The 15,289-nt window shown below is 37.3% G+C and overlaps 1 protein-coding gene across 1 annotated transcript; it reads left to right on the top strand.

Moving 5' to 3' along the window:
• The first annotated feature begins 2,491 nt into the window (after positions 1-2,491).
• LOC129273034 (dopamine receptor 1-like) lies at positions 2,492-12,258 on the top strand. Its single transcript, XM_064107582.1, has 2 exons — positions 2,492-3,312; positions 8,154-12,258. The coding sequence occupies exon 2, from the start codon at positions 8,329-8,331 to the stop codon at positions 9,715-9,717; it is 1,389 nt and encodes a 462-aa protein (XP_063963652.1). The 5' UTR covers positions 2,492-3,312; positions 8,154-8,328; the 3' UTR covers positions 9,718-12,258.
• Positions 12,259-15,289: the final 3,031 nt, after the last annotated feature.

Here is a 15,289-nt window from a genome sequence, read left to right as displayed (position 1 = left end):
AGTCGTTCTTAAAGTCGCTCTTAACTTAGGAACAGCTTTATGAAACACCCACCAGATCTCTTTATTGCTACAGTAACACCAACAGACCAACTCCAAACAAACCAATGATATGCCATTCAAAAATATCGTTAAAGTTTTGATCGGCCATGGCCCCGTCTTACAAAGGGTTACGATTGATCCGATCAATTTAAGTATATGGAAATCCATAAATGTCATATTCTTTTTTCTTTAGGAAATTTGAAAACAAAGAGAAGCATACTGAATTGTCAAGAAAACAGTGAATGTATGATAATACATATCTAGAATATATTTTGAACAAGCATGTATTTTAGTTGTTGACGTTGCTGGTTTTCCATAGTTAAGGTTGATTGGATCAATCGTAACTCCTTGTGAGACGGGGCCCTGAGTTACGATTGATCCAATCAAACGTAACTCTATGGAAATCCATCAGTGTCATATTTTTTTTCTACAGGAAATTTACACAATGTCCTTTGTAAACAAAAAAAAGCACAGTGAAAAGTTTTCAAGAAAACAATGATTGCATGAATATAAATCATAGTTAGAAAATATTTTGAACAAACATGCATAATAGATGTTGATGTCGCTGGCCGTCCATACTTGTGATTGATCGGATCAATCGCAACTCGTAAGACGGGGCCCTGGAGTCGGTTTCGTTTGTGTGACTAGGGCACAGCCTGGAATCAATGAAGTTGTTTGTGACCTTTAAACGAAGAGAGGTCATGCAGCCCGTCGAATTCTCTGTCCACTTTAGCTCCGTGAACAGCCTATCTTATAAACACTCGATATAATCAATAAGACAGCGCTCAGTAGGAGGGCCCACCTAGCGCCCTCATTCGTCCCCGGGAATTGAATAGTAGGGTCTCGACCCCGCGGAGGGGACAGCGGGGGCTATCAGGTAATATTCGCAACCGCGGCGCTGAACGAATTCAAGAACGCAGTACATTTATTGAAAATGCCCGCCAACTGACAATGAATATGCTTGGAGGTTTTGTCGAAAATTTGTGAACCGGAACAGCAGTTTCGTCCCAAGTTTCGGAGCTGACGAAAAAAAAATTGAAAATATATCCAGATTCAAATATGAGTCCAGAACGAAACTGCTGTATTGTAATGTGAAGAAAACCATGAGAAAGAACATTGGATATGTTCAAAAGAAGGAAACAATTCGAATTTCTACCTATATTTACCTTTTTTTTTTTTTTTTTTAGTTTTCGCTTTAAACTTATCAGTGTTGATTGAGATGCATTTGAGGTGGGATTGAATCTCAGTCATAGCCTGTTTTCCTTCAGCAAGAAATTTACCTACGTTGTGCTGCACCCGATCCAGGTGAGGTAAATGTGTACCCGGTATGATTTATTCCTTGAATGCTTTATCGCCTGTATGGAGGCTTGGCTGCAGCCGGGGTAATAATAATCATGTTACCAAGTATCAAGCGCAGTAGAGTATATGCGATTACAGTAGCTGCGCTATTCAAATTGATCATATTATTATTATTATTATTATTATTATTATTATTATCATCATTATTATTATTGTTATTACTCATCATTATCATCATCATCATCATCATCATCATCATCATCATCATTAGAATGTTTCTGCCACTGGAACGATTTGTGGAAGACTGTAAATTCGATTTAAAAATAAAAACAGCCACCTTTGTTTAGGATTGTTTCTCTCAGTAATAATGTTCTTTATCATCATTTTTTAATATCATGAATTAGCGGGTTATTGCTGGTTCATGAATTTTCTCAAGTTTGGATGATTATAGCCTTTTTGTGTTCATTTATGTGAAAGGTATACTTGTGTGTTGGATTTCATCGTTCGAAGACTAACACTTTGTAAACAGCTTGGTCGCTTTGCTCCCTTGCTCGCAAACTCCTATCCTCAAGGGCTTGCACACCTATCCTATGCTTCTAACCCTCTCCTACAAAAATCACCTTCTTGTCCCTGTTTAAAAAAAATGACCTTTTGAATTCCATATTGTAATTTTAAGTCAGATCGGGGATTGTTACCCCCCCCCAAAAAAAAAAAGGGAAATATTTGTAGAATAATTATGAAGTCAAAGATTATTTGTCTCAACCATGAAGTGCTCTTGAATTGGGAACTTATGCTAATTCGAATTTCCAGTACCTTATTTTTTTCTAATTACATGTACAGATTTAATCCGTCATTACAAAATCACACCCCGAAAAAAAAGATGAGGTCTGAAAGCATGGTGATTGACGAAACGGACGTACACGCATGGTAGACTATCGAAAACAAAATTGATTGAGGCTTTTTTCATTATTTCATCAAGCTCATATTTAATATCACGCTTGTTCTGATTTCTTGAATGAGGTATCTTTCTCGGCCTTGTTTTCCTTTTCTCGCTCAACAGCTCTCCATCATAATAATGCATACACCTGCTGTGGTAATATTAAACACCTCAGCTCACTCAAACCCCGTTGAATCCGCCACGCTTTGCAACGTAACGTGCTTCAATAGCAAATTCAAAACAATCGTCCTCATTCAGGTCTTGTCGTGGAAGCGTGCATTAACCGAGAAAGAAAAAAGGAGAAGCGAAAACTTTGCTACTCTGACGAACCAATCAGCGCTTGTGAATGTCCGCGCATGCGCACCGTAACAATCATCAATGTGTAGAGAGTCTCTAAGATCACTTTCCAATTTTACTGCATCTCAGTTAGGAAGTGTAAGTCGTGGTGTGTATACGTTCGCTCCGCTCCTTTTTTTTTCTTCAATTTATGTGGTACGCCGGGTATACGCGAAATTTCGCTATCTACCATTGGAATGCACGTCAAACGCTGATTAATCAATGTGAAGTTTTGCTGGCAGTTGATACGACAAATGATATTGACCACTTTGTGTTCTATGAAGTCACCACCAGGCCAGCTATTGTTATCTTACCTATAATCGTTAAAGTGTGTGATCATCTAGTAAGGCTTTTGTGTTAGAAGTGGAGTGGATAGCAGTTTTATTGGAGATGTTGGTTTGTGACTAACGCATCAGTAGAACTGGACAATGGCGTTGGAATAAATTAGTCGATGTCCTTCTCTCTGACTCGCGCAATCGATGGCGCCTCTTCGAGGGTCGCAAAAACAGTGGGTCGATCTAAACTGCCCAACCACTTTCACTATTCCTCATCTCACTGCCATAATTGTGCTCACCTTATATCTCTTCCCCCATGTTGGGATTATTGGCTTATGCTCCGGGGCTTACTTTAGGAAATAACCACTTTCCCTTATCCGTGGACGTTCGTGACTGTTAAGGATTACTATCTATACTTATACTCAGGTAAGGGTTTACGTTATCAACACATTGTCTAGCGCTTTAATTTGAAACATCATTCGTGAATTTGTGTCTCTTTGTTAACTGATTTAAAGCAACTGTTAATAAGAAATTATATTTGCATGTGTGTACTTCGAGTAATTTTAGTACCGCCGCAATCGCAATGTACTTGCTCTCCTTCTATCGATAGGAACATAAACTTTTGTGACCTCCCTCGTATTGTTTAAGATTATGTTTATTCATCTTAAAGGCAGTCATTTTGGCGCCACCACCTCAAAATAGCTCGCCATTTATTTTCATTCATTAACTTGCGTTTAAGGTGCAATCTACGGGATAGGTCTACCTATATGTTAAGTGATATAAGGTCTTAGTTTCCTCGAACTTTGTTCACGAGATTTTACCCATTCTAACTCCTCGTACGATGATCAAGTAACAGGCGACATTATAAGCAATATCAGACAATACTGTGGGAATTAGTTAAAATGAAATTTCTACACTTTCCTCATCACACTTTACTATCCAGAACACATTCAGACACTGAGTAATACAGTCACATTTAAAAGTTAACAAAAACGTGTAATCATTTCAAAATAAAGTAATAATGAATTGTGATAAACGATTTTAAGGGTTATCTGGGAAACAAATTTAGTTGATTTTTTTTTTCATCATTATCTGTTGGACCACATGGCCACGAGAACCATCGTTTAGCCGTATTTTATTTTAAAAAAAATTACCTCATTCTAAAAAAAAAGCGGGGAAGGAATTTTGTCTTGTTGTTTACGTTTTAAATGGTACCAATGTCACACTCTCATGTATTCTTACGTCAAGACGGTTTATGATCAATAAATGTCTCATCTAAAACCACAAGCTTTTGTTTTCGTTTGATATTTGCTAGTGTAGATGGCGTATATGCATATAGGCCTATACACAGTGGAACACGCTTGTTTGCTTTATCTGTTTTTCTCTTCCTATGCATTAGAATAATGAATAAGAAGATCATCTAGTGAATTAAATGTATCTACTAGCGTACAGATGGGGGCCTTACATAGGGCCATGCCCCCCTTAAAGTTAAACGACCAAGAAAGGAGAAATAGAAAGGAAAAAAAACGGAGATAGATATTGAAATATCATATCAATATTTGGATATTATGTAAAATTAAATCCAAAAATTATATTTTGTATTAAAAGGATATATTTTGCTCTTTCGTTTCGCTTGCTCGAATCTTTTTGGAACTTTTGCTCCATCCGCCTAATCTGGCCCCTATATTGTTTTCGCTTGTTACGCTACTGTATTTATTTATCGTATCTATTTTATTCATTTGCCTTTTACGTAACTTTATTAGTTATTACGTCATAAAATCTCATAAAATTGGTCTTGTTATTTATATTCATTGATTATATCTACATATATTTTTAATCAACCATTCAGATAATTGGGGGAAAATAACCAAAGATGATCACGTTAAGTGTTAACAGATGACAAAACCATAACACAAATACTAAAATAAAGGATTTTCCCTTGTGAATTTTTCTAAGCTGTAGTTTCCATAATTTTTTCGAATGATTATAACAGTTTGCAGGAAATTTGTGGACATCACCTTTAGCAAACTTCCGGTATTAAGGTTAACCACACCCTTCAAAATAAACATTTTTATTCATTAATAAGCATCTGATCCTTTCTACAAGTTATTCGATATTATTATTATATTTCATAAACCTTACCCAATCGAACAAGCATTGCCTTATCGTCTTATGTGATGATGATATATATTATGATTTATTGTTATATCAAACTGCAAATTCACGATAATAACGTTAGGTACTAATAATAGCAGATTAAAATCATAACTCATGCGTATACATTATACCAGCACAAATAATGAGAAAGACAGTGGGGCGAGCCATCGGCCTGTTCATACTTCAATTAATGCTGTAATTAATTACATCAATTGATTGAAGTTCGCATAGGAGTCTCTATCTGAGATAAAATTAATGAGCTCGCGTCGCTGATAAAAGTCTGTTTATGAAATGCAATTGTTGATATCAATTTAACATAGAGTTAAGTACCACTTGGTCAAATCTAACTTGTATTCATTGTCAGTGGCCGACTCAGTCACCAAGTACAATTGATTTTAATCTTGAAATTGGCAATTTCAATCAATTCTATTTCAATCAAATTAGAAGATGACGATTTATGTATAGGGGGGGGGGGCTACATGCGAAAATACTACTATCCATTATGTTCAATTAGGAAATTGACATTGCACATTTTGAATGATTATGGCTCCATACAAATGCCAATATTCTTGACGATCATCATCTTCATCATAACCAGCGCCATCATCATCATCATTATCATCACATCATCATCATCATCACCTTCACCATCTACTTCATCACCATCTTATTGATTCCTTATTCCTTATTGAGTACTTATAATCTGTTTGCGCTTTGCATTCACCCTTCGAAATATTGGAACATTATATTGTCCTTATACAACAATGTTAGGGCCATTCACAGGATCGAGAATTTCATTGTTTGAATAAGGAAGCTAAAACGGTTCCTGATATGAACGAAAACGGTTCAAAATAAATATAAAAAACCTTTCCTGCTTCTTTGACGAACCTTAAAACGTTGCAAATACGGGACAAAGAGAGGTTCAAATCAACACCCCTTTTTAAGTGTGTATCTGTATCAGTTAATTGCATTAAAACAGTTATCATAGTTGAAAATGATTATATAATCCTATCATATACAGATAAGTTCAGTAGGCCTACATATTACTATTATTTTCATGTCTAACAAGGAAACGAAAACATTGTTTTTCAACCGTAAACAATTGAATTGAATGTTGTAATACAATTCAGGCATGGTAATGACATGGTACATGAATATAATCTATTCCACTATGGTGTCATACATATATCCCGACAATATCGCTAGTGTAGTTTCACGTATTAAATACGTTTACATAATATATGTCAGGTCTTCAACAGTAACGAGCGGTCCGATATATACACTAACATAATCAATAGCACTAATTACACATTGTCAGAACTATATGGAGAAGATAACGATGACCATCTATATCATCTGTTCCATTTGAACAAGAACATAAAGAATGGTTATTTTGTATATACATTTTGTACAGGGAATGCGTGTACACATAGATGAAGACTCTTTATTGATTTTCGATCCGTAAAAGGAGACGCTAAAGTCTCTCAGGCAGCCTTAAAAGTAGATTGATAATACGTCTAATCCTGAAACGAATATACAAACTCATCTAAATCCCATCTCCTTTTCTGATAAGTGCCTTTTTATCAACGTCGTTTATTTACTCACTTCACATCCTTATTTCAACAATTTAGACCCAGGGCAGAACATTGAGGGAATGATAGCCAACAAATTTACCTACACCCGTCGCATTTTTTTCCCCAAAATGTCCAGTATCATCATTTTCCCCTTTCTCTATAAATTATCTTCACCGTTTTACTGTATCCCCCTCCACCCTTACACCTTTACCCCTCCTTTAACGCTCGATCCCCCCCCTCGATCCATCTGTTTCTCTCTCCCCTTCTGCATGTTCTGTTTCTCAATATATATTCCTTTCTTCACCTCTTTATCCCCCTCCCCCTCTCTCTCTCTCGATCTCGATTTTTCATCGAAATATGGAATTTAATGTGATACCTTTATACACACACCCCAACAAACCGCTTGTAAAAGTACATTCAACATAAGTCAACCCCACCCACATACGTAGGAATGTAATCTATCATAAATGATCCAATTGAGTTGTGTGAAACGAGTCGTATATTCAGATCAATTATTATTATTCACATGACCGTTTAGGAGTTCGTCTTAATGAAAATTCAGTCAAACGTAACTAATAAGCTTGCCCTAATATCACATATGTCATTTTCATTATACCCTTGTCACACGAACGGGTCACTCTCAGACCGACAATAAGCAGCCAATATTGTAAGTTGGAGTCCTCTGTGAGATTGTGTGACAGAGGCTTCAGCTACGAAAATCATTCAAGTTATTTGGAACATGACAAATGAACGCTGAATGATATTTAGATTCATTGTCAAGCTTTGGAAATGGGCCATAGCTAAGAATAAATTCCATTGACTATAATCAATCTATCCTTTTGGCCATCATTAATTTATTCATTCACCAAAATTAATGATTATTTATTGATTTTTTTTTGCGTTAGATTGTTATTGTTTATAAAGTTTTGGCATGCGTCTTTCTTTCTTTTACCACTTTTACAAGAATCCTACCCCTAAACCAGGGGCGGATCCAGGATTTTCCAAGGGGGAGGGCACATTTTCCCGAGAAAGGTATGACAAGCAAAAAATAAGTCCTCACTTGTATGGACGACATATTCCAATTAAAAGTATATGTTGTAACTTTCAAAAGGGGGCACACTTGTGTAAAAACGATATATTTACATTAAAAATATTGACTATGGCTCTCAAAAGGGGGGCACAGGCCAGATGTGCCCCTCCCCCCGCCCCCTGCATCCGCCACTGCCCTAAACGCACACATAAACATTAAAAAAAAAACATTTAAAAAATCAGATCACAAGAAGAAAATTAATTGAGGTATAGGATATAGGTAAATCGAATAGGGTTAACATTACTGTTCACACTCATTGCACCCATGATTCCCTATTACTGTCATACCGAATCTTCCTACAGCTGGGAAAGGCATTAGGACGATATCTGCACATTAATGAAAAATGTCATGAACATTAAATTTTTGAAAAGGATAGGCAACACCTGATATGACTGCCAAAATTATGTCTTTATCATTTCATCTTGTTTGACCTCATTACCTTACAGACACCACTTGCTTCGCGTGATTAGAGACGCCGGGCAGACTACACGGTTGGATTGTACGGATTTATACACCCTCTCTGTGGAGCTTTTAGGCGGGAGTTTGTGACGCGATATGATTGAGTCGGATCCGCAATTGGTGGTGCCTGAACATCATTTCCGGTGAAGTGCATCGACGACCATGCAGGATCAACGGATGACCTCCGCTGTGATATCGACGTTGAGTGTCGACCTGGCAGCTGATGAACTATCCATGTCGGAGATCGACTATCCTACCGAGGAGCCGCCCGCCGCCGACCCAGACGGGGGGATGCCCCTCGCTCAGATGGTCCTAATCGGAACCGTTCTCGCGCTCATTATTGTTACCTCTATTTTCGGCAACATCCTGGTGTGCGTTGCCGTGGCAACGGAGGATAAACTCCGGAGGACGGGGAACCTTTTTATAGTGTCTCTCGCGATGGCAGACTTGCTGGTATCATTCCTTGTTATGCCGTTCGCGATGTTTAATGACCTCTTAGGGTACTGGGTGTTCAGCCATCGCTTTTGTAATGTATGGGTGTCGTTTGATATCATGTTTAGCACGGCATCCATTTTGAATCTTTGCGCCATCAGCGTTGATCGCTACATCCATATCAAAAGACCTTTTAAATACTACCATTGGATGACAAAGAGGATCGTCATAGCCATGATCTTGTTGGTATGGGGGATGTCGGCACTTATTTCATTCATTCCTATTCATCTTGGTTGGCATAAGGATGCCTCAGATACCAGCCCATCACTCCACCCCTCGTCGCACCTGTTCCCTTCCCCTTCCAACCTCTCTAACCTCACACATTCTGACATGCAAACATTGAGCCCTAATTCAATCACCGTCTCTCATCTTCGACCCCCTGACACAGATCCGGGGGATGATTACTTCGAGTGTGCGATGAGCCTGAACGCTACCTACGCTGTCTTCTCCTCTTTAATAAGCTTCATCATTCCTTGTTTAATTATGATCAGTATCTACGCGTGTATTTTCAAGGCGGTGAGAGAGCGGATGAGGAACGCTCGCCTCGGCCGCCTGGGGAGCAGTAAAAACCACCATCCGGACACGCAGTATCACTGCAACAGCCAAGCCGCCACGGATCACAAAGCTGCCATCACGTTAGGGATAATCATGGGCGTGTTCCTCATGTGCTGGTTACCCTTTTTCATCTACAACATTGTACTTCCGCTATGCACCTCCTGCTTGTTCAGCGAGCTAGCTTTCAAGATTCTCACCTGGTTAGGCTATTTTAATTCATGCCTGAACCCGGTGATCTACAGTATTTTCAATCGCGATTTCCGCAACGCGTTCAAGAACATTCTCTTTTATCAGTTGACCGGGTTCCTATGTCGGTGCTGGGGCAAACGACCCCAGAAGCGCCACCGGGGACACCGCTCCAGTATCACGAAAAGGACCAGACCAAGTGATATCAACGGTCGTGTCAGGTTCGACGCACCAGCTTACGGGTTAAGAGCTCACAGAAAAACGAACATCAGTGATACCTCATTGGAGACAATACGCGAGAAAATATCACCAACGTGAGAATGAAAGATTATTGAAATTATGTATTCATAGAAAGTTAATATAGGTCGATAGGCCAACATTATCACAATTTCTTTTCATTTCTAAAATTCAATTCACCAACTTCGGAGTATGTATTTATCAATCAAAAGGGGTTTTCCTTTGTGATATGTATATAGGTTCGTAACTGTAAATATTTAATAAATACATTTTGAAAGTATAACGAGAGAATTATTGTTCATATAATGTGTTTGATGTTTTTTTTATTGATAAATATATATATATATACAGTTATATCAGTTTTAGTTTCGAAGTTCACCAAAACTTAGTCGGTCAAGAAATTCGATATCAATTGATCCAGTCTCCAATGACTTAATAATTGCATCAGGTCTGGTATTGATAGTCTGCCAATCATCCTTGTCTGTCTTTATAAAGATTGATCCGCAAAGACAATATAAATTGAAAAGGCCATGTTTCAGAAGGTTGAGAGTACAAACGAACCAGTTTCATACTGTTAGTTTGTATTTCATTTACTACCGATCATTCTGTTGCTGTTCCCTTGCAATGATCTTATAATTACTTCTCCAATTTAACCCTAAAAATCCATAAAGTGGAACAATGAGGCTATTGTCCAATGCAAACATTTGGTTTTGATGCAAGATGCATGGTATGTTTCGAATTTGGATCGACAAAGGTCATTTGTTTAAATTTCATCGGTCGTGACTTATATGTTGAAATAACCCGCAAGTTCAACCATTGCCCAATATGACAGTTATTACACCAAAAATTCAGTAAAATTTAACGAAATAATCTGTTTCAGGTTTTGGAAATAATATATTTGAAAATACAGCTTGGCAAATATATGTATTCGTTTTTATAGCCACTCACTACGATTTTTTTATTTACACAGCTGTCAAAAAGAAGAAAACGAATAGTCTCAGACGTTTATAATGGGTCATTTAAGACATGTTTGATGGAAAGTTTAAACTTTCATTTACCACACTCTGGCCCGTATTCTGAAGTCAGGTTTAACTTAGACCATGGTCTAACTCTTTACTAAAAGTATGGGAAGCCAAACGTGTCAAAGTCTTGATTGCATTGTATGTTTCGTATGTTTACTGTGGTCTTTCGTGATTTTTCATGGTGAAGACAATTATGTTATTCATACTCCCTAGATTATTGAAAACGATTTGAGAGTCAAATGAGCTGAAATATTGTCTCTAATGTTCGTGAATTATGTCACAATTGTCTATCCATCCTTAAACCACAAATTAAAACCTGAGTTCAAATTTAACCCGACTTCTGAATATGGGCCTCTGTCTACAAATTCGAGTCAAGTTTGATAAATGATATGACCAGTATAATATTTCTACGCAAAATTAAATATATTTTTCAATGACACAACTTTACCGGTATTTCTTTTACTACATCGTTTTTCCAATGACCATACGGTCGAAAGCAAAACTCCGGGGGAAATAATTAAGCAAAACTCTAACGAAAATATACATATATTAGTCTTCTATACTTGATTTCGATATTCATTGGTTTCTATAGAACTGTGTCAATTGTGATCGTTTATTGCATCTTTAGGCAGAATCTCATTACGTTTACTACAATGAATTAAACAGAATGTAGCGGGCTCCCCTAATTATTTTCAAATCTTCAAAATGCAGCGAGTTATTAAGTATTTTCTGTAGTAAATGTAAGCTCAAGAAAGGTTAGGTTTTCAGACTTTTACACATTCCCGGACTAGAGGTTGAGTAAGAATTTACTAAATATAAAAAAAAGCAATTAACCATTTGGCGGGCGTTAATTGACTATGTTTTTCTACATGTACGATCACTTCCTGACATTTCCTCGGACTTACGACCAACAACGTAGGATCTTTGACGCCTTTCCCCGCGTCACGACGCTCGCTCACCGTCGCATGCGCTGACTTGCTTCAGTCGACTCTTGTCGACATTCCGAAAAGAACAGTGCTTATTTACCAACCATCAATCGTGTAATTATATAATATCACAAAGAAGAAGGGGTCTCGCTGTAGACATCAGGGGGATTTAAAAGAATAAGGAATGTTTTAAGGTCACACCATATTAATATCATATTTATTTCATATTTTAGTGTTTTCCTTAGTTTGATTTGATTTGACATGACTTGACAACGACTTCCGTATTACATTTTCAAACCTTGACACGCCTTCTAATTGCTAACAAGGTTATCGGACTTGTTGCATCCACAAAGCAATGATTGCTCAATTGAAACTCTCAATAATTAAAAAGGGAAGTCTATTATCTGGGTTTTTCTTTATAGGGGTAAATTTCAATTACTTTATCTAGAGTAACCATCAAATGCATGATTTTCGTTCAAGGCGTTTCTTGAGATAATATGTTATGTCACGATGTTAGAAATCCTCTAATAAGATTATTACTAATTCAATATGGGATTTTGTATCATTCATTTTTTGTAAATGACTACGATTACCATCTCCTAAATATACACAATGCGTTAAGGCAACAAATAACAAGGAATATTACATGTCGAAACTTCGTCAGATTGCATTCTAAAAGTACAAAAAAAGTTTATAGGGTTTGTGGGACATAATTTCAGATTTTACTATTTTCATGTGATACGAAGACAACGAGACTGTTATTTTGGGTATTTTCCCACTTTAAACATTTTTTTAAGTTTTCTCATCACATGTCTAATCCCATTCACCATCCTAAGCCGGTACACCATTGTTTTAGAGAGGTCGCACTTAATTAACCTCACAAACAAAAGGCGAGGAATTTGCACAAACCGATATCACCAAAAATAGAAAGTCAGACGAAGTCGATTTCCACTCAAATCATCTTTTTTTCTCTCTCTCTCTGAAAATTGACTGAAAATTAACCCCTGTCAAATCCGTTTACTCTGATTTGGCTGATTTTTCTGTCGTTTTCTATTTCGTTTACAAACAATGAAATTCGTGGGGGAAATCTGTGGGCAAATTGTTAGCAGGGGGCCATTTGCAGGAAGATTTGCATTCAATCACAACTCTATAAATCAAACTCAACTTATAATGTTCACCTTATCAGATGCACGTATTTGGGATTTGCGTTTGAACCCAATTATTTCTGTATTGACAACGAAAGACAAAGAGGCCGGTATTAAAGTTCACCTGAATACATACCGATCTGCGCATGCTCTTTTGACTGCCTCCATAAGGCGATAAATTCAGTGAGTTTACATGCATTTACCAACTCTAAATAAACTGCTTGAAGATTTAAAAAAAAAGTCGTGGGAGACATTTAAATACAAATCGCGAGCAATGGAATTATTTTCATATTTAGGAAATTTTACAGCAAAATAATTGATTGAAAGTGTCGGACCAACCATCTGGTTGCAGTTCCACAATTTATATGCCTATATGCGCATTTTTTGTGCACACCTAGTTACAAATAATGCGTAAAGCATTTCCATTTTTTTTAATGCAAGATAAAAATACATAAGTGTCGTGGCCGGGGATCGAACCCCGGACTTTCCATGTATAGCCAGGCGCCTTAGACCACTCGGCCACGGCACCTCCACCTATGACCTTTGACCAATGACCTTTTGGGATCGCTTAGACTGGTGTCCATTTTTAATGACTTTAGTGATTCACAATGCTTTAAAACAAACACTTGTTCTTATGCCGGAAAGTGATTTACAATATTTTTTTTCTACAAGAACATTGAGATAGTTTCCTCCAACTTTTAGAGTTTACTAACCAGAACTCATTTCAAATTAAAAAAATTGGAGTAAGATCGTGACTGTTCTAATGTCACCTTCGAAGAATCCTCTTTTTGTTACATGTCGGTGATTTAAAAGCTTTTTAAATATATTAGTCGACGATAAACAAAAGACAAAAGACTAGACTGCGACACAATGTCCTTATTGCTCTGACTTCAAAATTATTCCTGCCTTTGAAGCTCAAAATCAATTTAATTTCGAAATTGATATGAATGGGATATACATGCCTCTATGGCTGCGACTCTGACATTTCTAAGAAAGAAAACATAGGTAATTCTCCCCCATCTTTCCCTTGCTTGGGGACGATCGGCAGAACTTAGAACAAATTAGGGGGGATTAGATGCCGACAATCGAACAGCGGTATGATGAGACACAGATAGGGGAAAGAGATGATGAGTTGTATTTCGTCAAAACAAAACTGGGGAAGAAGGTCGAGTCAAGATGAAATTCATTAAAGGAGAATGAAACTCTTGGAGCAAGTTAGCTTTTGTGAAAGCAGAAAAATCAAAGAATAAGATCAACAAAACTTTGAGTAAAATAGGACTAGCAATAAAAGAGTTATGAGCATTTGAATGTCGAGATCACTAATGCTATGGAGATCCTCCCATTGGCAATGCGACCAAGATCTGTGATGTCACACACGTACAACTCTCCCATTTGGACACTGAAAATATACCCCAAAACATCTCTTTTTGCTTATTCTAATCATATGACAAACGATTCATCAATGGTATAATGTTGTGAAACCTCTGTACTTGTCATCTCATAAAGAGAACACCTCACCTTGTGATAGACTCTATAAAAGTGAGAATATAAGTGAAATAAGTACTAGAGTAATCAGGGAGTTGTACGTGTGTGATATCACAGATCTTGGTCGCATTGCCGATGGGAGGATCTACATGGCACTAGTGATCTCAATATTTAAATGCTCATAACTTTCTTATTATTCATTCAATCTTCCTCAAACTTTCAACAATATGTTTCTTTGATTTTTCTCTTTGATATGGATTCAGCTGGTTTCAAGGGTTTCATTCTCCTTTAAATAGAACTTCGTTCCCTGGTTACATCGGGAAGATCGGTTTGGCCGGTTTCCCGAGGACAAGGCTCGTTGTTCGAAATTGTCGGATTTATTGGTCGGTTTGGTCGAAGAACCCGGTCCCATTGAGGAATGTATTAAACAGAAGCGATACAGACCATGATATTCCTTCAAATGTCTGGTTTAAATGACCGAGATCCACTTTAATTTTCAGTTGTAATTTTCGGCAGGAGTTCAACTGAACCAGTTACTGGGGTACCTAACGGGGGATGAACAAAGAGTCTCTGCCAGAATTTGATCTTTTTAATTAATTTATTATTTTTACTTCTTTGTGTGTGTGTGTGTGTGTGTATTTTTTCAAAATGTCTTTACTTTCCTTTGTAACATAATTCGGTTTTCAATCGGTGCTGAGTAGGTCAACCCTATAACAGGATATTTGTCAACCATCTAACCGACCAGAACCGACTCTGCAACAACTACTAATCAAGGCAGTAATTAGTCTTATCATGTTTGTGTCTTGGTAGTTGACGCGACTGGAATTTATTTGATTCGACCAATGAGTCAATGCTAAACTGACGATATAGTCGGAGAAGGTAATAAATCATCCAGGGCCCCCTTGTACAAAGAGTTACGATTGATCCGATTAATCGCAACTATGGAAAGCCAGCAAAGTCAACATATGAAATGCATGTTTGTTAAAAAAAAATTCTAGATATAAATGCATATCCGTAAATTCATTGATTTCTTGACAATTTGGGGTGTTCTCCTTTGATTACAAAGGACATTTTG

This window comes from Lytechinus pictus, chromosome 12 (assembly GCF_037042905.1).
Source record: "Lytechinus pictus isolate F3 Inbred chromosome 12, Lp3.0, whole genome shotgun sequence".
Lineage (NCBI taxonomy): Eukaryota > Metazoa > Echinodermata > Echinoidea > Temnopleuroida > Toxopneustidae > Lytechinus > Lytechinus pictus.
Note: the sequence above shows the minus strand (reverse complement) of the source record. Positions and strands in the feature narration are given on the sequence as shown.

What these genes read in the sequence shown, in the direction of transcription:
- LOC129273034 (XM_064107582.1), top strand. Translation starts at nt 8,329, where the DNA reads ATGCAGGATCAACGGATGACCTCCGCTGTGATATCGACGTTGAGTGTC.